This window comes from Lepidothrix coronata, unplaced genomic scaffold (assembly GCF_001604755.1).
Source record: "Lepidothrix coronata isolate B3197 unplaced genomic scaffold, Lepidothrix_coronata-1.0 Scaffold31, whole genome shotgun sequence".
In the NCBI taxonomy this organism is placed as follows: domain Eukaryota; kingdom Metazoa; phylum Chordata; class Aves; order Passeriformes; family Pipridae; genus Lepidothrix; species Lepidothrix coronata.
In genome coordinates this window covers 4839955-4862673 of record NW_016690211.1, presented here as the reverse complement: position 1 = coordinate 4862673, position 22719 = coordinate 4839955, and the positions used below count along the sequence as shown (strand labels likewise).

At 39.4% G+C, this 22719-nt stretch overlaps 1 protein-coding gene across 2 annotated transcripts in view; it reads right to left on the bottom strand.

Annotated features, from left to right (window-relative positions):
* The window catches only part of NDUFS4 (NADH:ubiquinone oxidoreductase subunit S4), a 47197-nt gene extending 32444 nt beyond the window's left edge, over positions 1–14753 (bottom strand). The window contains exon 1 of one of the 2 annotated variants that reach the window (XM_017811135.1): positions 14598–14753. In XM_017811135.1, the coding sequence (XP_017666624.1) occupies positions 14598–14683 (86 nt within the window). In that variant the 5' untranslated portion in view covers positions 14684–14753. Of the gene's footprint in view, positions 1–148; positions 208–14597 lie in introns of those variants that run through there. The other variant, XM_017811134.1, reaches the window with a different exon arrangement.
* Positions 14754–22719: the final 7966 nt, after the last annotated feature.

Below are 22719 nucleotides of genomic sequence, written 5' to 3'. Positions count from 1 at the left end.
GTCTTCTTATTAAATACTTGTAAAGTCTTACATCAGCTCAGTAACGTGAAATGAATTAATGAGGACTACTAGTGAAAATGGGTATTTGTAGAGTTCAAAACTTTCTATAGGTATCATGTGTCCTGGAAAAACAAATGGCTGTGATCACCTAACCACGTCTTCCACGAGGAGTGTGTACTCCCCTTCCGCCATCATCTGCTGTTCCAGCCAAGTCACAAACAGGTTCTACATCTCTGCTACACAAATGAAGAGGTTCTGTGAGAGTTACTGGAAGTTCTCCAGTCTGCAAGAGAATTAAAATATCCATACCAGTATCAGGTCTCTCAACCATCTTTCCCACTGTGGGATAAGGACACAGAGTTCCTTGTTGCAGGAAACCTACTTAGGTCTCCTTTTTCCTTCTTACCTTAGAGGCTCCAGCTCTGCTGATGCTATTAACCAGTTCTGTAGAACAGGAGAAATCAAACAATAAAAAAATGGACAGCGGATGCCTTTTGTGGTATCAGGATAAAGGATATTAAGGCATCTGAGTTGAACATATAACCTGGTAGTTCTATGTACCTGTATTAAATCTCTAAAATTCAACAAATTTGAACATCTTAAATATCTGCTAAGTAACTCATGCTTAACCCCTACATGGTAAGAAGCTGCCATATTTACACGGCATGAATTTCCCTTCCATGGAGAGCAATGCTGTGATTGGAATGTTACACAACACCCAGATGTGAAAACTGGTATTTACCTGATATAATTCAGTAGCTGGGACTTGATCCATTGCACAAAAACATCTCCTTAACCTCTTTATGCAACAAATCTGACTGTTTGATCTATTAGCACCCCCTTTTGGTCAACTGTAGGAGATATGTTAAAGAAAAACAGGTATCACAAAACAGGTAATCAGATCACAACATATAGGGGAAACAAAGTCTTGAAGAAAACCCCATGTGCCACATGAAAGATCAAGATAGTCACTGAGAAGTAAGTCTATATGGTGTTTTAAGTATTCTGATACCGAATGACCAGGGCACCAGGAGTTGTGAATATACATATATCCAGAAGCAGAAGCCATGATGAATCATTCAATACATTGAATAGACATTGATTCTTATGAAACCAGCCTTTTTTAACATTATTGCATTTATAAAGAATAATGTAAGCTCCACGATGTACAGCCACCCTAAAACCATTAAATTCTGAACAAAAAGAACACAGGAACTACCTGCTCAACTTCCACAGCCTCCAACCTAGTCATACACTGTGATTAAACAGACTAAAACCAGATCAGTATAAAGTTCTTGCACACAAAACGCAGGCATCAATGACTGCCTGTTATACAATGTTGAATACAGGATAGATCACAGTATTCAATCCCAATATAATACATTTTTATAAAAACAGCTTGTAAAGTAGAACTTGTGAGAGATGAATTCAAATACAGTGGGATAATGCTTCCTTGGTATTAAATTCACTATTGTAATTCAAGTGATAATGACTTAAGAATCCACAGTATTTTATTTTTACCCAGATTCATTTACTAGTCTTACTACATCCCAACAGAAGCAAAATATGGAATATAATGCCAAACACTGCCTGTGGAGACCATGTAGTTCTATATTGTAGTTGGAACTGCATGAGTAACTTTTGTGGTTGGAGGAGAAGTAAGTTCCTCATTAATAAATACTTTCATACTCTGACAATATTGGCTAATCATACTTTTTCCTTTGCCTATAAAATGTTAAATTATAAACACAGTAAATTATGTTTCTGAATGGATAAAAGCAATACCATTTAAGCTAAACTACTGACATTTCTGTCTTAAGTGGTAAAAATGACCAAAATAGAAATACGAATATATAAATACTGCTTCTACTTGCTAAAAAGTTCATATGAAATATTTTTTTTTCCTATTTCCCAGGTGCGTGTTTGGAAAACAGGGCAACAACTGACTACGCTTTTCTGTTAGGCATGCCTTCTGAAAAGAAGCAATGGTTATATAAATGTACTGAATAAGTATGAAAATAAGCATTTGACTTGTGGTTTGGAACTTACAGTGTGCATCTTCAACGCTAACTGTTAAGTTCACCTGCCTTTATAAACGTTAAACTACAGGCCTGTCTCACTTTAGTGCCTGGTAAAACTATAGAGAAGATTATTCTGAGAGTTATTGAAAAACATCTGAACAACAACACAGCCATCAGTCACAGCCAGCACGTCTTCACAATGGAACAGTCCTGCTTCTCAATTTCCTTCTATGGGAGGTAACTCTAGTTAAACAGCTGATGAAGAGAAGCCAGTTGATGTAATCTTTTTGCATTTCAGTAAAACTTTTGATACTGTCTCTCACAGGATCCTTCTGGACAAAATGTCCAGCACAGCTGGATGAACACATCATGTGGTGGGTGAGCAATTGGCTCATGGGTCAGGCACAGAGGGTGATAGTGAATGGAGTGACATCAGACTGGTTACCTGTCACTAGTGGGGTTCCACAGGGCTCCATCTTAGGCTCTGTGCTCTTCAACATCTTCATAAATGACGTGGATGCAGGACTGGAAGGGATACTAAGCAAGTTTGACAATGATACTAAACTGGGAGGAGCTGCTGACTCCCTCAAAGACAGAGAGGCTGCACCAAGAGATCCTGACAAACAGAGAGATGGGCAATCACCAACCAAATGAAGTTTAACAAGGGTAAGTGCTGGATTCTGCACCTAGAAGGGGCAACGCTGGATGTACAAACAGACTGATGAAGAAGAGGTTGAAGAGCAGCACTGCAGAAAGGAAACTGGGGATCCTGGTCAATGGCAAGCTGAATACAAGTCAGCAGTGCCCTGGCAGCCACGAGGGCCAACTGTGTCCTGGGGGGCATCAGGCACAGCATCGCCAGCCGGTTGAGGGAGGGGATTGTCCTGCTCTGCTCTGCACTGGTATGGCCTCACCTTGAATATTGTGTGCAGTTTTGGGCACCACAATATAAAAAAAACATTAAGCTACTGGAGAGCGTCCAAAGGAGTGCAACAAGGATGATGAAGGGTCTGGAGGGGAAGCTGTATGTGGAGCAGCTGTTCCACTTGGAGAAGACTGAGGGGAGACCTCATTGCAGTCTACAACTTCCTCGTGAGGGGAAGATGGTGACCAGTGATAGGACCTGAGGGAATGGCCTGACACTGCTGTCAGGGGAGGTTCAGACCACCCAGAGGGTGGTTGAGTACTGGAACAGGCTCCCCAGGGAAGTGGTCACAGCACTAAGCCTGACAGAGTTCAAAAAGTGTTTGGACAATGCCCTCAGGCACACAGTGGGATTCTTAGGGTTGTCCAGTGCAGGGCCAGGAGCTGGACTCAGTGATCCTTGTGGGTCTCTTCCAACTCAGGATATTCTATGGTTCTTTGAAATTAGTTAAATTTTCAACTAGTAAATCCTTCATTATGTAGCAAACAATCAAATTTTAGTTATTTTAGATTCTACTTCAATTATCCCACAGTTGGGAAAATGCTACTGACCTATCTATATTCAAACAAGGTATCAGCTGACCCACTGCTACAACGCAAAGACAGACATGGTTCTTCCAGAACTACCGCAGGACCAGAGCACTGTAGCCTCTTCTGAACTCCAGTTAAGCCCCCAGGACACAAGTCAGCTTTGTTAAGACATGACTTGAGTTGCCCACCATCAGTTTTCCTCATTTAACCACCTTTCTTGCAGTCAAGAAGTAATAAGAAAGGTTAGCTTAGTACCAAGTCCGCACTGTCCCCAGCTCAGACAGGGCCCATTTGAGTAGCCAGTTAACTGAGCAGACACCACTGAGCACACAACAAAGACCAGCCCTTCAGAAGGCTCCACATCGGGCAGACAGTACACAAAGGCAGGCTCAACCTACTCCTGCAGAGTTATACAGGTGTCTCCACCATGCCTTTGAGTATAAGGGAACGGTTCAGGCAAAAACTCACAGAGCTAGCTTGGGTTCAAGTCAGCACAGTGGCGACAGCTGCACATCCTGAAACAGTTCTCTGCAAATCTCTGGCTGATATTAAAGCATTTCTCAATGTGCTTGGACACAAACTGAGTCATTATTTACAACTAAACATCTGGAAAAAGTCATGCTCCTAGACCCTCATATGCACCTGACTCCAAGTATGCCAGTGGCCTCTGACAGATAACAGCAAACAGACTAGAAATGCTTTTGAGAGAGGGCCTTAAAGTGTTAAGAATAAAATTACCCAAAATAATTTAAGTGGGGTTTTTTTGTAGAAATCATAAAACTCACTATGAAAGGAGATGTGATGTACTACTTTTACAGCAATAGAATACATAATTTCTAAGCTGTCCAACTGCTCTCAGGTAACAGGAGCTCTCAACTACTGCTATCTGTACAGTTGCTGATAAACCATTTCATTACATGCTACTCTCCAAACCAGAAGACCTAGTCTTAGGAATTAAGCTCAGTTCACAACCTGAGAGCAGCAGGCTCCCCAAGAACCAGAAGCCTCTTACAGGCAAGTCAGTCAGAAGACAAATAATGCTAGAAATGTTACACAGCCCATATCAACTATCAAATGAATTTTACATTCTCTAGTTAGAAAGCCTAATAAAGTTAAAAGGAAGAGAGAAAAGTTATATAGGGATTAAAGATAAAATACACAGGTGACACATTTGCTCTGTTTGTGCTTTCTAAATGTCAAACTCCCCACAAATACACATTCAGGCATCCATATAACTTGACAAAACTAAAAAATGTGCTCTTTATAAAAAAGAACAACAGAAGTCAAAGGGTTTAATTTCAAAACTGTGAGGAATGAAACTAATGTTCCACAACCCACCTCTGTCTTAGTTCGTGCATTTTGAAAAGGAGCCTTTGAATCATGTAAAATTAACAAAAAAAAAAAAGTAAAGATTCCTCTGTGTTTGCCAACTGATTTCTGGCATAGCATGGTCCTCCTGTATTTCCTCCCTATCCTTTCCTACTGATTTAGCCTTTCCATTTGACTGCACTTACAAGCTTAATTAATTCTTATTCTAATAATACAAATTCTGTAAAATATGGCATATATACAAAGGCAACTTCTTTCTTATTTAATGCTTTCAAACATTCGAGCTGTAAACTACAGCACAAAAAAGAATCATTTAAAGTGTTACTGGAAAACTACATCTTTGTTTATAATGGTTCACAAAAGTCAAATAAGCTGTTTGGCTAGTAGGCCTCAGCTGTTGGGCAGCTATGACAAACTGTTTTAAGAGATATATATTAAATTATGTTTGTAGTACAAGCCACTTAGAGACAGTCAAATGTTCACAAATGGAATGCGACATACAGAGGGTCACTTTTCAGAACTGTATGCTCTCTCCAGTTGTTCTGGATGAGGATGGGACAGTGTAGCTAATATTATTGTGTATGATCTTATTTCACACTTGATTTGTGAACTTTGCCTTGTCTCAGCCACCTTACTCTTCAACTTCCTTTCTGACATCAGGCTTTCGTCCTCAATTCCCCTTTGAACCGTTGCCATTCCGCAGTTATCACATACCTTAGCTACTCTCCATTATGCCACACACCTTAATCACATCACTTGACCAGTCTGTTCACATTGCTCTTTTGCTGACATATTTCCAACTTCCTTTTCACATACCCTTGAGGGAAACAACCCCCATGATATTTCAATACATTTTTGACTCCAGAGTTACATGCCACCTTAGATGCAAGAACATAATTTGAGTTTTCAAGTGCTGTAACTTTAGCAGCCTGAAGACACACTCTGTCAGACCATGCATCACGATCCTAAGGGCATTAACAGGTGTTAATGGCCATGACCGGCCTCACACAGGACCTCACACCGGACCTCCATGATCCCAGCCTTTGGCCCTGGAGTTCCATTTAAAAGCTCACCTTGGGTCTTCAGCCCTTGCCTAAGTGACATCATTACTGCACCCACCTGCAGGCCTGGCTCTGGCTCTTATCCTCATTAGTAAGGGCACTGTCCCTGCTGTGGTCACCTTCAGCTCCCAGCTTGCCTTACCTGCAGGAGCAGACAGCCCTTGCTGCTCCCTGACACTTTGCTACATTAATTCCTATCAAATACAGATTTTTTTCCCAGTGTTATAATATTGCAAGGTGCACTTGTTTTTCAGCCTCATTACTTTGCAACCAAAGCAAAGGACCTAATTTCTATGTAGTCTCTCTATAATGACTAATTTTAAATCTTACTTTAAAAACATACTAACTACACAGTTAGTAAGAAATGTAAGCAACCCATGTAAGTGTTTCCAACAGAAGTTTTAAAAAAAATTATCACACCAAAACTTTAACTTCTACTCTACATACAAGTGCAAGCAACAACTACATGGCACCAGCTAAAAACAAAAAAGTCCTTTCTTTTGCATAGTGTATCTGCATCTGCAATCTTAGGACAACAATTTTTTAAATTGTTGAAGGACAAATTATTTTGTGTTACAAGAGTAATATAATGAAACTACCAAGTTACATAAATTAAGTCTACTTTCAAAGAAACTTGAGTGCCCTGTTTTTCATAATAACTTTTCTTTCCATTTACCATTATTTATTAATGTAAACACATCTTACAAGCATTTTTGAGAACTCACCTTTGAGAATTAAAATAACCTCATTAGCTATCCTATTTGTGTGTTCCCTTGTATTCTTACCTATACACTGATCCTCTCCTCCACTAGTACTATTCTTTCTTTCTTTCTTTTAATACTCTTACTATCTAAGCACCTGTTAGCTCTCTGAAAGGAGACTGCTAGTCTTGGTATTACTCACCCTTTTTTAAAGTGGAGTAAACCCTTAAGGCAACACTGGTGTTTCAAATGTAAACGTTATTCTTGAATTCCAGTTCAGACAACAACATTCAGATTATATCTCTCTCTCTCTGGTAGGCACAAACACTGACATATGACAAAACATCACTGCTGCAGAATTTTCCTTCCTATAACTTACACAGCACATATAAATACTCTTCAAATGCGTGACAGAACAATCAGAGCTACTGCATGAAGAGCTTTCTTGCTTTTTTCCTTTGAAACTACTGAAAGATATAGAAAAGATGAAAAATTAAACAGCCATCCTCTGCAGCAAAATTTTAGTCTGGACTTCAAGACAAATAGCATTGCTAACATTTAGTAGAAGACTGCTTCAATAGACTTATTACAAATGACATTATCAGAAATATTCACATATAGAATAAATTCATAAAAGACAGGTCTTCAAATATCTTATAAAAAATACATGAAATCTGAGTTAAAAAAAACTGAATAGGACCTGTTTATGAAATCTTTCATATTAATACTCCAAAAATAAGCAGCTGCAAGAATTGTTTGCCCACACACATTCTGGAGCTGCCTACAGTCTGTCTTATTGAGTCAAAAGTTAATTTACTTTCTCAACATCATCCATGGGTCAAGGGAAGATTCACACAGAAACTACTGCAGTTAGGAAGTGGCTAATGACAAAATGGTACGTAAATACACTGTTACACTGCTAGGAGAGAACAACTATACTTTGTAAGTCAGGCAGAAATAACACCATTCATTTCTTAGGAAATATGGAAATACACATTATAAAGAAGGCAATGTTAACTGTTCAGCTTGCCTCTTGCTAGCTTAGCAGTATCTTTTATGACAAATAATAAAGGATGTGATCTTAAGACAGTTTGGAGGTATACTTTTTAACATGCTCATAATCAAATGCTTACAAAATAATTTTAAAAGCCATGAGGACAAAAACATGGGTAAAACATATAAAACGTTAAGCTCTTAAGGATTATACAAATTACTGAAATTATTAGTATAAAAGAAGACTTTGTTTTAAACTTGTTTTTTCTTAAAAACTATTCGGGAGCAGGTTCATGCTTCCCTGCTAACTATATAAGCCTCTCAGTAATTCAGTCTCTTAAAACAGCAATTTTTGTCAAATACAGATGAGTTAAACCCGCTGAACAGTATATATTAAACCTCCATCACTAAAGCAAATTTTATTATTTTGCTAACATAGATTTGAAATTCTATCTATTGACAGCTGGTATTTGAATTCCCCTTCCCCATGTATTCACGTGACATTTCACAATCTTACTATTAAATTATTTATTCGACAAAAAATGTGCTTCAACTCACTGCAACAAGTTCTACAAGTATATTTCTCAAACTTCAAGATATCGAATATTTGGCATTAGGAAATACCAACATGAAAGCCTTTTCCATAAAGAATGTTTGGTGGATTGTCTTGAAAACAAAGTGTCACTTTCAAACGCAGTATCAGAATCTATTTTAAACAGTTTAGTCCCTGAAGGAAAGTATTATGTCCTTCTGTTTTAGGATACTATTGGCAACAAACTTCACCACTACCCTCCATAGCTTTTTGGGGGTTTTGTTTGTTTTTTGTTTTGGTGCAGTTTTGGGGTTTTATTTGTATCTCCACTCCCCTTCAAATCTTCAAAGGAGAACGAAGATTATTAGGTTCTCAAATCAGTATATTTTTGAAAAAAATTGTTATCGCATGTAATAATGCCTTTTTAAAGGTATGCCAAACTTTAGGTAAGCAACCTACAGTTCTGAGCCCACAATGACTAGTTGCCGCAGAGATGCTTAGAAGAACTTACAGCTGTTTTAGTGGAGAAGCAAGCCCATCGCTTGTTATCTTTCAACACAAATATACCTTAAATATCTGTCTGTTTGTCTCTGTTAAACCTTCACTTGCTGAAGACCGTAACTCCTCCCTCTTCGGGTTTCTAATCCCAAAAGTAAAGGAACTGAATGTAATTAAAATAAGGCACTCAAAGTTATACGCCCAGTAACTAACAGCAATTTAGGAAGCTTTATCAGGAACATCTTGCTGTCATGATGCCTGCTCCACTTACTTCTCTATAATTACATTAAAAATGGCAATCTCCAGAACAATGCACCTCTTCCTTGCCCCCATTCTCAATCTTCGGCTGTCCCATCCTTTTCCCTTTCTGCCCCTCTTACTTGCACAGCTTTCTACCTGTCCTCTTCAACACAGAGACCAATACTGAAAGTACTTCAACTTTCTACAAACACTACAGGAATCCCACACAGCTTTAAGAACTAGAATGATCTTGATCTGAGCTCACTACTAAACTACGATACATAGTATTTCACTTTTTCATTGTGACAGAATTCACATTGACAGCAACATCCTATTGCTCCCACATTCCATTACATCCAACATTCTTGTGACTTCATGGGGGCCTTCCAAAGCTTGTTTTTTCTATTTCAAAGGAGCACTCCTACACCCCGCTTCCTATAATGCCAAACAGAGAAGGTAAAAGCAGGAAATCTAAGATACCTAAAACACCATTCCAGTTCACCAGAGTCACTCTGACGTCCTAATAACAGTGAATATCCATGAACAACACAAAAGCCCAGAATAAGACAGTATGTTGTCCTGTTGCAACTATTCAAGTCATGGTAGATTAGCAACTTTGAGATCCTACATAAAGGACTGCAAGAGGGCTCAAATCATCCTACTCGTCAGAAATATCCTCTTCTCTCCCTCAAAGTATGCAAAATTGATAGGGAAAGAGGGCATTTCTTCACAATAGCCAGACACCAGGTTGTCATCAAAGGACCTGTGACTGCAATACATAACCAATGACGCTGCTTTCAGCCACGGTGAACATGCAAGATTTGGCTTCTAGACTCTCTCTTTACCACAAAATAACTATTTGAACCATGTGGACAGAGTCAAAGAGAATGGATTTTAAATGAATTAAACACTTAGACATAACGAAACACCTACTCCCAAACCACTGCTTGAGGGTGTCTATAAGATCAGACAAACACTCAGTGCTGCCTGGAGTCTTGTTTTTTAAACTGATGCCTGTTAAGTGTACAAACTGCAGTGGATTTCATCTTTTTCTCCGCTTGTCTATGTCCATTTGTCTCTCCACATCTTTCATCTTGAGCCTGCTCCAACTCTCCATTTCACCACAATTTCATGTCCAAAAACACCCTGGGATTTCATTCCAGATTTCAGTTGTGCTATTGTGTTGTAAGCTAGTGTGATTCACTGTAGCTTCTCTGATATATATTAAAAACAAAACAGATATTCAAGATAAAATGGTAAAATTCCAGCCAAATATGTATTTTAAAAGGTCTTTTTCCTCTGTGAATAACCAAAATGAAACTAACTATAAACACCACTTACACAGCAAAAGCAAGACTGCAAAAAACTTCTTCACCTGGTGTTATCTTCAAATTTTATTCCAAGCACTCTATGCAGATGATACGTCTCACTGGAAATAATTTTAACAACATTCAATTCTACAGAACTATGGTTTTTATTAATGAAAACTGAAACTTCTGATGTGAAACTTCTGAACCTAACATCACCACACACACTCTCATATACTGTGTGGAATAATGTAAGTAAGAGACACGCATTAAAGGTGGATGAAGCAATAAGTAATACAACTGCTGCAACATGCTACTTATTCCAAACTTGACAAACATCTCACACTGGCTAGCACTAACACTGGCCAAATTGTGCTTCTATTAACCAGGTTCAGTGAGAGGTTTGTTCATCTTCATACAGCTCTCTGTACTACGCAGATCTAGCTCTGGGAAGTCTACTAAGCTCTGTTTTAATGCATGACTTGGTAAGGATATGCAACAAAAATCTCAACATTATTTGAGGAAAGGAAAAAAAAAAACAAACCAAACAATAACACGAAAGAGTAAGCTAATTATCTTGAAGTAATTTTTTTTTAAATGTTAATAAACATTGTCTCTACTTTTCAGGAAAAGACAAGATAAAAAATTACATTTTTTTTTGCTATGTTTTATAAGTCCTTTATTTTGCCACAGAAATGTCTTCCTCTTTTTTTACTGCAGGGGTAGCTTACTTAAATAGACATTAACTGAAAACTGAGACTTATATGGCATTCCAGGTTTCCTCAGTTTCTTGAGTATGAATTGAATAACAGGCTTTGTACTACATAAGTGTCCATAATTACTTGCTTTCATAACCTCAGGTATCTATTTATGATAAACAAGCAAAACATTTGCTATTATACTCAGAATCTTTAAACAGAATTACAAGAGGAAGGTAACACATTTTAGAGAACCATCTGAAAAATGACATGAAAAATCCATTATCATGAAACGTAGAGAGCACGTTGTCAGGTATTACACCTGCACACACAAAATATTCTGCTTCTGGAACAGAAATTAATATCTTCATATTCTGACTGCAAATATAAAGGGCTCTATATTGTGATATAAAGGGCTTCTCTGACATACTGGTGGTTTTGAAAGAAACATCTGATTCCCAGGACAGCAGAAATTTGTTTGAAGTTTCTTTTCCCAGCTTCACCTGACTGTATTTTCTAATACAAGAAAACACTGCAGTTTTTAGGTCAAACTCCAGAGAGCGTGTTCAACATAATTGCAAGCTCCTGAAACCTTGACAGATCTTAGAACATGAAAGTTTAAAAATGTGACTTAAGCTAAGGATGCACTTCTGCTTTCTGAATGAGCTCAAGCCAGGTGCTGATGTCTACTTGGCTAACCACCAGATAAAATGAGGGCCTCAGTAACCACTGCACAACTGATTTAAAACAGGCACTCAGAACTTCATAAAAATACAAGGAATGTTGCTGCACGTTCTCTTAACTTTGGACTGAACACTTATTCCCACGTTGTGTTACCAGTCACCAGTTTATAATCAGCAGGCAGCTTGGGCATGCATATGTTAAAGTGCTTAAACACATACTGAAAAATCAGTATTAGAAGATGTCATAAAATTTCTAAGAACCAAATATTGCTCATGAAAATCAGAACGGAATTTCTCTTGTAACTCTTGAAAAGTGATCTTGGGAATTCTTTTCAAAATCAGAGGGACGATATATTATTATTTAATTGAAGTTCTGAAAACTGGAGAAGTATGAGAAGTTTCACATGCAAAAATAGAAAAAAAAAACCCACTGCAAATAAAACTATATCTTGAAGGTTTAAAATTTAATCCTACAATGTTCAAACAATAAGCTATATTCCCCTCATAACCTAATTTAGGCAAATAACATGCAACTGTAACTTAAAAAAGTTTTACCAACCAAACCTTACTCTGAATCTAAGTAAACAAAAGCAAACTGTTAAAGCGATGTAAGAATCATTCAAATGCCCTCACAGTTGACAATTCCAGCATCTTCTTCAGTCATGTCCTAAGAACAGCAACCATTTTTATTGTTAGTAATTCTAATGCCTTCATTTACTTTATTTTCTTTAAGACCTACATCTAGCATACTGGTATAGTACATTCTTTCTACAGTTTGACAAATACATAGATTACTCCAATAATAAATTAGACAGACAAATACTTTGAATATATTCTGAAACAAAGAAGCTACTTGTACCAAAGTGTATCTGTCAAAATACTTTTCTGAAAGGAAACCAGTATTTCAGGATCCATATATCCAATTGCAAGATATGCTGCAAACCACTAGCTTTTGGACACTTGTTGATCATTATAACTGGAAAATAAGTAGTTTGTAGAGTAAGATTCAACTGTGTGAGGTTGGGAGATGTGAGACACTAAAGCTGTAAATGGGACTTATAAACTGCCAAACTTTGAGGCATCTACTTGTACACTGAAATTTATCTAGATTTCTGGTAAAATACAAGCGATTACATGCTCCCTAAGAAAGGTTATGGTATCTAACAAAGGAAAACAAACCCAACGTTGGCTTACAAGAAGTAAGACAAAGCACAAAAGCAAGATATGCGCTTTCTCCCATGCACTTCCATCTAATTTTATTACCTCACTGTGAGTAAAGGAAGACATCTTGAATTTATAATGTAGAGCACTAAATCCTTTTCTGTAATTATGTACGCTGATTCTCACTCCCAAGGAGGGAGACTACAGAGGCTGGTTGAGAATTCTTTTCATACAAAACAGTAATGGACAAGAGGAAAGATGTTAAGTTTCACGCCTACTTAATCAAGAAAATAATTACTTTACAAAAATTATGCAATGACTGACAGCCGCCACCATTCCTTCATAGTGCCAAAACTTTGAAATAGTTTTTCCTCAATACACAAAAAACTTTATTCTCCCTCTTCCAATAAGCAATGACTGCAAAGCTGTGTCAAACTTGAAGTAAGACAAACTCATAATGTTCTTCTCTCCCGCTTCTCCAAGAAACCCCCTGATTCATGATAAGGCCACTCTCCTATGGAATGTGAAGCATAAGTTCCAGTCCCTTTCAGGCCTGGAGTATTTTCAACATCCCTCTTCCTAAAAGCACTAAGGGACTCTAATTCTTCTACTCTCTCTGTGGCAGGGAAGGAACCTAAGGCACTGTTTCAAAAAAGAAATCCCTACTTCGGAGTTCCTACCTCACATTTCCATGCTGTTCATAGCCACCCCTGCTACACCCTACTATCTTTTCTGAAATAACTACTTCAACACAGAGTGGTAAAACTTTAAAACAAACAAACAGAATTATTTTTAACCTAAATCACTTGACTGACCCAATTTACCACATGACACAGGTAGCAGTTCTGTCAAAACCACAGAGATGGGCAGAAACAAGCAGTCGAACACGAACAGCAAGTATCTGCATTAGCATAGAGGAATTACAAAATTCATACTCACAGATTCGAGAGCATATTTAGGAGACTGAGACCTAACCATCAATGCCATAAAACAGGTGCCATTTTAAAAAGGAAAAGCTAGAAGGAATTAATGGGACAATGAGAGCACAAAAACGTCAAAAAATAATATGGTTATACTTCTTTTTTCTCTATGTGTACATATATAGCTTTCTCTGTGTTTATATATACACACACATACATACATGTATAAAGACCCCCACAGATTTAAATAAAATTACTGAAACTAACTTGTGTTTATATGTAGAGACCCAAGTAGCACTGAAAAGCAAACCCTCCAAATCACAGTTAATGGCATTGAACTACTTTATTTCTCACTGCCAGAAGGGAGTCTTACAGAAGTCTAAGTCCTGTGAGATGCACAGCAGGAAACATATGCATGCATCTTCGACTGCACGATAGGTCACGTACTGGCCTTTTAACACACACCTCTGCATTAAAGAAACAAACAACAATGAGCCACCAAAAACTATACAGCTATTTCCAGCATTACTTTTAGGAGATCAGTGAAGAAACAGCTATGCACCCCCATAAAGAGGTAACGTATTTGGAGGAGGGGGTAAAGAGGAAAGGCTACAGGGTAGAGAACAGGACAGTGAGGTGCAAATCTCGGAGAAGGGCTGCTGTCGAGGGGAGGCTCCTCGGCAATGAGGCCCTGTCACCAGCTCTCGACCTCCGGCCGCCGCAAGGACACTGGGCGGGCAGTCACTGCTACCCAGGCGGCAAGGACACTCACGGCCAGACCCAGACAAGCAAAGCCAGACACGGACAGACACGTAGGAAGACTCTGCCCCTCGCCCGCCCGGCCGCCCCCCGCCCGCGGCCCGGCCCTGCGCAGCCCCCCCGGCCCGGCACGGCTGCGGCGCAGCCCCAGGCCGGGGACGGGCTCCTCCGGCCCCCACGGATACTGGGGCGCCGCAGTGCCTGCCATGTGGGCGGCGGGGCGGCCGCGTTGCCGTTACCTGGGCGGCGGCGGGCGGGCCGCGGCCGCACCGCTCCAGGCGAGGAGGCGCCTCAGGGCCGATGACATTGAGAGAGACGGCGCCATGACGCTGAGCAGAGCCGCTGAGAGACGGCGGCGCCGCAGGGACAAACCTCCTCCGCCCCGGCAGGAAACGCGAAGGCGAGGCCGGAAAGAGGCGGTGGGAGGGGCGAACGGGGAAGGGGACGGGGACAGGGACTGGGAGACATGGAGAGAGGGCTGGGCAGAAGCAGGAGCGACAAGGGCTGCTGGCACGGAGGGAGAGCAGACCTGATACCCTGAGCCCCTGGGAGGAGCCGTTCACGTGTTTTGGGCACAGTCGCCGCTTTTCCTCAGGCACACGTTTGTGAGAGAAACATTTTGTGGCAGCTTTGGTTGTGACACCATCTTCTTTATGGGTACACACTGAAAGATGGGAAATTTAGGTTAGATGTTAGGAAGAAACTCTTTACTGTGAGGGTGGTGAGACACTGGAACAGGTTGCCCAGGGAAGTTGTGGATGCCCCAACCCTAGTGCTGTTCAAGACCAGGTTGGATAAAGCCTTGAGCAGTCTGGTCTAGTGGGAGATGTCCCTGCCCATCGTGTGGGGATTGGGACTAGATGATCTTTAGCGTCCATTCCAACCCCTTAATAATTCTCAATGGCAGGGGACAAGCCCAAGGGAGGGCAGATGCCTGGGCTGGCTGGTGACTCCTGGGCATGGGTGTCCCCAGTGCCTGGAGACCTCCTGCCTGGGAACAGAGTTGGGGGGGGGGAGGCGGGGGGAACAAGTATTTCTCGCCCCATTCTTTCCCATTCTTTTTCACAGACAAAATGGTGCACTCTGTACAAAGACATAGAAGCACTGGTACATTATCTTGCACCTGTTTTTAACATACTTCTTAGCTCTAACATACTGTGATACTTTCAGGAGCTCTGTTCTGTTTTGAAAACAATTCCGACCTTATTTCCTTTATTCAAGCAAGGAAGGCTAGCAACACCCCATGTCTCTTAGAGTTGTATTTTTAATACATTAACCATCATGTGTTCTGTTCATGGCTAGGCTTCACGAACAAAGGTTTGGGAAAGGCTCTATCCACATTTGTTACAAGCACGCTGGTGGCTAAAGAGGCCAATATGAGATAGACATGTCCGATTGCAAAAGGCACAGCAGAAAGACTCCTTAGATGGTATATTCTGCAAGACATGATTCTTTCTGCGTTGTCTTTTCTCCTCAAGTGTGATCCTGCGTGCGTTCTCAAAGGAAGCAGCAATGTTATAGATGGTGTGTCTCCAGACCTCCCAATTGGAGGCCAGAGTAGACCAGTTATGGTGATCAATATGGCCAAGGCTGAGATGTTGTTTCAGGGATTCTCTCTTGCGGCAGCTGGTGGCAAGTTCACCATAAAGCAAGATCTTAGGAGGTGGTGGTCCTTCATCCTTGAGACGTGCCCTGCCCAACGCAGCTGTGTTCTCAGCAACATGGCCTCAATACTTGTGACTGCTGCTTGTTCTAGAACAGATGTATTGGTCACATAATCTGACCAGTGGATGTTTAGGATTGTGCGGAGACAGCGTTGATGGAAGCGTTCTAGGAGTCGCAGGTGGTGGCGGTAGATGACCCATGATTTGGATCCATATAAAAGAGTAGACAGCATTAACCATGAACAGCAAGTAAATAACAGTACTTAGGCCCTGAAAGAATTTACAGTGCTGTGGACATGGTTAAAGAAGAGAGGTTACTATAAATCAAGAGTCAGGTATGATTATGTTCAGTGCCAAAAGCTCAAATGAAGTTTCCAAAAACAGTAGAATCTGCAACATTGTGAAGTACTGAAAACGTTTTGGTTCTGGGGGTGAAAAAAGATGGTATCCCCAAAATTACTCTAATTCTCTTTATCTTAAAAATCTGATGACGTTTTCAAAAAAAGCTTAGATACATTTTCGGCTTCAATTTTACTGAAAAACTGAAAAAATATTTAGAAGTTTGTTAAAGAAAGGATAAAAAGCGATGTCATTCCAACTGGAGGAAAACCCTGTTGGTTTTGACTAACTGTTTATGTGTTCCTCCAGGAGAAGCAAGTCTTGCGCTCAGTTTTGACAGAATGGTTTGACAGGGTCAGATACAAAAATTCTGCACAAGCAAATAAATTCAGTATTTTCGTGCCCTAAATAAAGGGAAATGGAAAAACAGTTCTAATGAAATGCTAAACAAACTTTCAGCAAATGTCTTCGACAGTATCAAATCAACAGAGCATTAGTTTCCAATGAGAACAAACAAACAACAGCCTTGTATTATGTAATTCTAGTGAAATGCCAGACCTAGAGCCATTACTTCATAGTCTTTTTATTAGGTAACTGCAAGTCATCCTATTCAAACTTTCCACTCTATATATGTAATTTTCTATGCTTTCTTCCCATTTAATATTTCTGAATTATGGGAAAATGAAAGTATATACTTCTTTTCCCTTTCAAAACAACAACAATGCTGCAGAAAAAGAAGAAAAGGGAAAAAATCTTTCTGGACAGCATAATACGGAGACCCAATAATGACAGTGATTTACAAATTTGGTGGGTTTTACAGACAGGACCATTTAAAATTAATTTTTCAATCATTAGTGAATATGTTCAAAGTCAGCTGTAGTAAGACAGACAACAGGAGTAATCTTGTAGCAATGATGAATTGAAACGGCTTATATGGGATTGGGGTGTCTTTTGTTAAGTGCAGGTGGCAAATGCTCCAAACTTTTGAACTTACCAGTTTTTCTCCAGGGAGTTTGAGAGAAACGGTTGAAAAACTGTTTCCCAAAGTTTTCTGTGATTTTTTTTTTCCAGCTGTATTGGTTATCAGATGCATGTTATCTGACACTAGAACTTCAGTCGCATGCAGGAAAGACATAGTGAGAATATCTGCATCTCACAAAATTCATTAATTTTTCTCTCTTGTCTAAAGCCTTTGTCCAATAGGTGACTAATGACAGTATTCACACCAACTCAGATTTACTAATCTAATCCAAACTTTTCTCTTTTGTGGTGCTTTAGCAAGGAGAAATTTCTGGAAGCAGAGGAACAGTTTATAGCTGTTCAAAGGCACCAGTGGTTTAGTGAAGCTCATTGCCCTTGAGGGCTCCATTGTAAACAGAGGTAAATTGTCTGTGTCTTTCTGCTTTGTATCAGCTGGCAGGTTATCGTAGCTCAGTTGAAGATCTTTTGGGTAGATCCGGCTTTCTGTCTGTCTGCCGTTGTCAGAGATGGTGTCAGTGGTTTGGGCAGCACGTGAAGGCTCCTATATTTCACATGACCCAGTTCTTTGAACTTCTACTCTCCCTGCTACCTCTTCTCTGGGTGGGGGAAGCACAGAGGTAGCCCACGGCAGCTGGAATTTGAAGATGCCACCTTATTAACTGAATGTGTCAAAGGAGGGTGCCAAATTCAGGAGTTGCCTTTGGCAGCAGAGACTGGATGGTCCTGTGCTAGATCACAGCTTATGGGCTCGAGTATGTGCAAGTGAATGTGCTGCTAATTGCTAGCACAGTCCCTGGAACCGCTTTGACCCTGACCAATTAGCACCATCCCGAACAATGTCTGAGCACAGTCTGGGAACAAGCGTGGGCCTGGGACTGTTCCTAATAAGCCGTGTGGATGAGGCCATTCTGGGTTTTAGGTTGGTTTTTTTTGGAGTAGGGAAGAAGAGGAGAAAGACTTTAGCTCCACGGATGTGCGCGGTGCCACGTAAGCTGAGCTGCATCAGGGATATACAAAAGGATCCTTATGGTGTTTGTTTACTAATTTAAAAGTAACCGTAGCATTTGTTGATGAAGTGTTATTGTATAGTAGTCACAAAATCATGAGAGACTATTACGAGACAAATAACCATAGCTCTCTAGGGACAGCATTTGTGACAATTCCAAGCACACAGTTTACCGTGAAATTAATATGCACCAACAGTCCCTTGCAGTCTGGTGCCTGAGAAAGGGAGAGACATGAATTTTTCTGTCTCCCACTACTTCCAGGAGTTAATAAGAAGACCTGTAAAATACTCCTGCATAGGCCGAATGTATACTGTTTTATCTGATTGGCTTAAATTTGTGTAAATGTATTCACCCATATAATACAACACCTTTTTTAATCATCATGTCTTAGGTTAAACTAATGAATTTGTGTGCACAGCAATTTTAGAAAATGAAGTGTTAAATGCCATATTCCCCAAAATAATTCAATGCATGAATTTTTGAGGTGACTGCAGAAGTATCATTCCAAGTCAATACTTTCACAAAGGCTTAAACTTTTCATTCATAATTCTGGCTGCAAGCTGATCTTCTGTCACTGATATACTGTGAAACACTGTCCCTCAAGACTGAAATAGTTCATGTGCCAACACTTATTGTGCTGTACAGTATGCTCACAGTTCCTATTGTCTCACTCTATGAGAAAATTTATTAGCTTAACTATGCAGAGTTAGAATCATAGTCTTTCTTCAGATATGTGAGAATTAGAGAAGAAAATTTAACCTTTTACTTTTTTCCTGCAGGACTGAAGTTGGGCAGGCTTTACTCCATGCCCAAGCAAATCAGTTCTGGTACAAATAAATTCATAGTCTCAAATGAACTACAGTTAACAATGAAAAGCAGAACTTGAGAGCTATTCCTTAATGTATTGTTGCTTTGAATTAGTTTGTTTTCTTCTGGGTGGCATAGAGGAACTATGTAGGAAACAATAGCATCACTCTCAATGATCTCAACAGTCTAATGCGGTGAAGAACTGGTAGAAAAGGGATACAACATACAAGAGAGTTGATTATACTGGCTATAGCTGTATGTATTCCCAGTTCCATTTTGCTGTTGGTTGCATTGATTTTACATACAGAAACTATAATTTCAGTGTTGAATATCTCTCAGGTTCTGACTGTTCGGACATTTGAGCATGACAACTTCACATACACTAAGTAATTCACATTAAATAACTCTCATAGGATGGAAATTTAGTTTCTAAAATACTGTGTTTTGGTTTGAAAATTTTATTTTGAAAAGTTTATCTTTGTAAAGAGCTTCCTCTGTAAGTAGTGATTCTTTTGGCTTCATTCTGTTTAAAATAATTTATTTTACTGATAAAATATCAGCTGCACTTATGCTTGCAGGTTTGTTTTTTTTTTTAGTATTTGCAGTGGGACAGAGACCTATGTAGTCCTTTGCAAACCTTACCATGCTTTAGGAGTCAGGGTAAATTTAATCACAGAATTTTCCTCAAATGTAAGTTTCTGCATTAAAAGATGAGTTAGCATAAGAACATGATGTTTTGGGATTTTAGTATTTATTTACATTCTCTATATGGCAGGCAGGTTGGTAAGGTAGCTGAAGGTATTCTCAAAGTCTGTTTGATTGCGTATGAGATGTAAAGTGCAGTTGGAGCTGTCTGGATTTAATTTCCACCCCTCACCCCCCCTTTGGTACGGGGGAAGAAAATATCTCAGCTCATACAGGAGAAAAAAATTAAAACCAGGCATAGTCAGCCCCATTGTAAGCTTCACATGCAATCAAACGCCCTCACAGGGAAACTCCCCTTCCTGGCTGCATTACTGCCACTGGTGAAACACAATTTAAAAAAAAAAAAAATCACTTTTTATACTCACTGCTTTCAAGTTAGACATTGACATGTGAACCAAAATCTTCTTTTTAACTATTGCCCGGGAGGCCACCAAAGAATCCCAGCTGACCCCCTGCCATCAGAGTGAGTGATGGTCGGCTGCTGGTGTTGCAGCTCACTTCCCCCAGGCTGCCACCCTGAGAGATCCCACCGTCTACCGTTGGTGTGAGTGACATTAGCCCACTGGGCTTTGAAAACACTTTTCAGGTCGGTCACTGTGGAGAGAGAGCTTCCTCCACATACACCATCAGGGTGAGTGACGTCAGGCCACTGGGATTTAAAATACAGACCCTCAGGCTTGCTAAGCTGACACTGCTGAGAAAACTGCTTTTATTGTTGTACATCAGCAGGGACCTCTTTTTCTTTTTTTGCATTGTTTACTTAGAAGCCAGCCTCCCTGTTCCCCGACTCCCACCCCAGACAATTATTAACATCTGTAGGGTAATTTTTATGTCTTCTTTCTCTCTTTTTTGGAAAAAAAAACCAAAAAACAAACCAAATCTGGAGGTAAAGCAGATTGTAGTCTTTGAATTTTTATAGCCATCTGCTTTCTCATACGATTTTTGAAAGATCCTAGGTTGTTCTTAGCGGAAGAGTCTTAGAATAATAAAAGGACAACAGTTCTTAGAGATTCTAGTCCTTTAAGCTCTCCAGGTCAGACACTCCTTGATTGATAATGATGGACATTCTTCTTTCTTAGCTTTTCCTGAGGTTCCTGGAAAATTAAGATTTCAGGAAATGTTTCCCTCCAGTGTTGACAGAGTAAGACTTCAGCTGGTCCTTGGCCTTACAGTTCGTGCTGCAAAAAGTAAAAGACTTCTCTGTCACCAACCATTATAGAAGTCTATAACAGACATTTTGCGTAGGTTTTGAATCCTAAATTCAAATGATGAGATTTTAGGAGCTTTGTGAAATAATGCATGGTAGTTAGGATAAAAAAAGAAAAACACCTAAACTAGTTAAAATGGAATAAAAGAATTTAAAATCACCATTCTGTAATATTGCTGGAAACACTATATTATATAATAGGATGTAGTGCAGTAGAAGTACCAGTTTTCTGAACTCTATTTCCCTTTCATTCAAAATTAAGAAATTTTTCTTGATACATCACTAAAAAGTAGTGATTTATTTATATCTATGGAATATGTATTCTCTATATGTGTACTGTAGTTCTGTATTCTATCTAGTTTTGTATCTGTTTATACTCTATATATCCCATATATCTATAAGATTTACATTTATAGGTAAAGAATCCTAATTCCTTATAAAACAGGAATCATCGGTAAGTTAAAATAAATATACACATTTAAAAATTTATGAAAATAAATTCTGAGAAACGTTGCTTGGTTAATTATTAATTTATTTAAAGGTATAGAATTGTCTTGAAACCAACATTTTTTGTGTGATTTGTGACTTTATTTTCTTTTCTTTGCTCTGTGCAATTTGAAGCTCTTCTCTCACTGATCTGAATTTCATTTGGATTCATAAACTCATTCTGTAGTCAGTTTTCATAAGAGGCAGTGTGCAGAGTACCACTGCTCTTTACGAGAAATTTTATCACTTCAAATTTTATCACTTCTCTTATCCATCCGTTTTTTGAATGGCATCAGCTACAGGTACATACTGAATGACTCCAGTTTCATTGAAGGAAGAGGCTTCTTAATTTTTTTGAGACAGATTAGCAGGAAATTATTGAAAGTATGTATTAAAAATGTATGTTAATGAAGCAACGGTGTAATCCCGTAAAATATATTTGAAAAGAATTTGCTTTAACCTTATGAAAACTGAAATATAGAACAGAAATATATTAACAGTGCAATGCTAGATCAGGCTGAGGTCCTTTCATGTTAGCCTGAAAGCATAGTTACCACTACAAGATGCTTCTGAGGACACTGGAGGCAAGGATGACATTCAGTCTTCCACACCGAAGTTCTTATCTGAAGTAATATCCTTGAACATTAAAGTTTCTCCTACTCAAAAGAGTACTTTCAACATTTGAATGAGCTTGATAATACTCTGTGGTAGTGAAAACCACAAGCTGGTTAGATGTTGTGTGGGATTTTTTAAACTATTGTCCTAAGTCTTGAATAAGCCCTACCTCTCTTTTCTATTTTAAGGCCAAATGCTTGTTTCCACACCATACAAACTGAAGCAAGGATTGGACCCCAGAGGTCTGCAGTTCAGAACCACAGACAAGACTGGGGATCAAGCTGCTATGGCATCAAGTTTGCAAGATATTTTAAAGAGTGCTCTTTCTTTTTCTTCTGGGTGCAGCAATCTGTATATGATTTGCTCTTGTGCGCCTGTTTTCTTAACCAGACTGAAGAAAGCACTACTGCTAACTGTCTTTGTGCTGTTCTCAGGAGTTCACATGTGGCTCCAAGCATGCTGGTGTGCAGGCTTTCATGCTACTACCATATCCCAACCAGCTCCCCTGTCTAACATCATCTGGGAAAGGGCATTATATATTCAGTGCTGT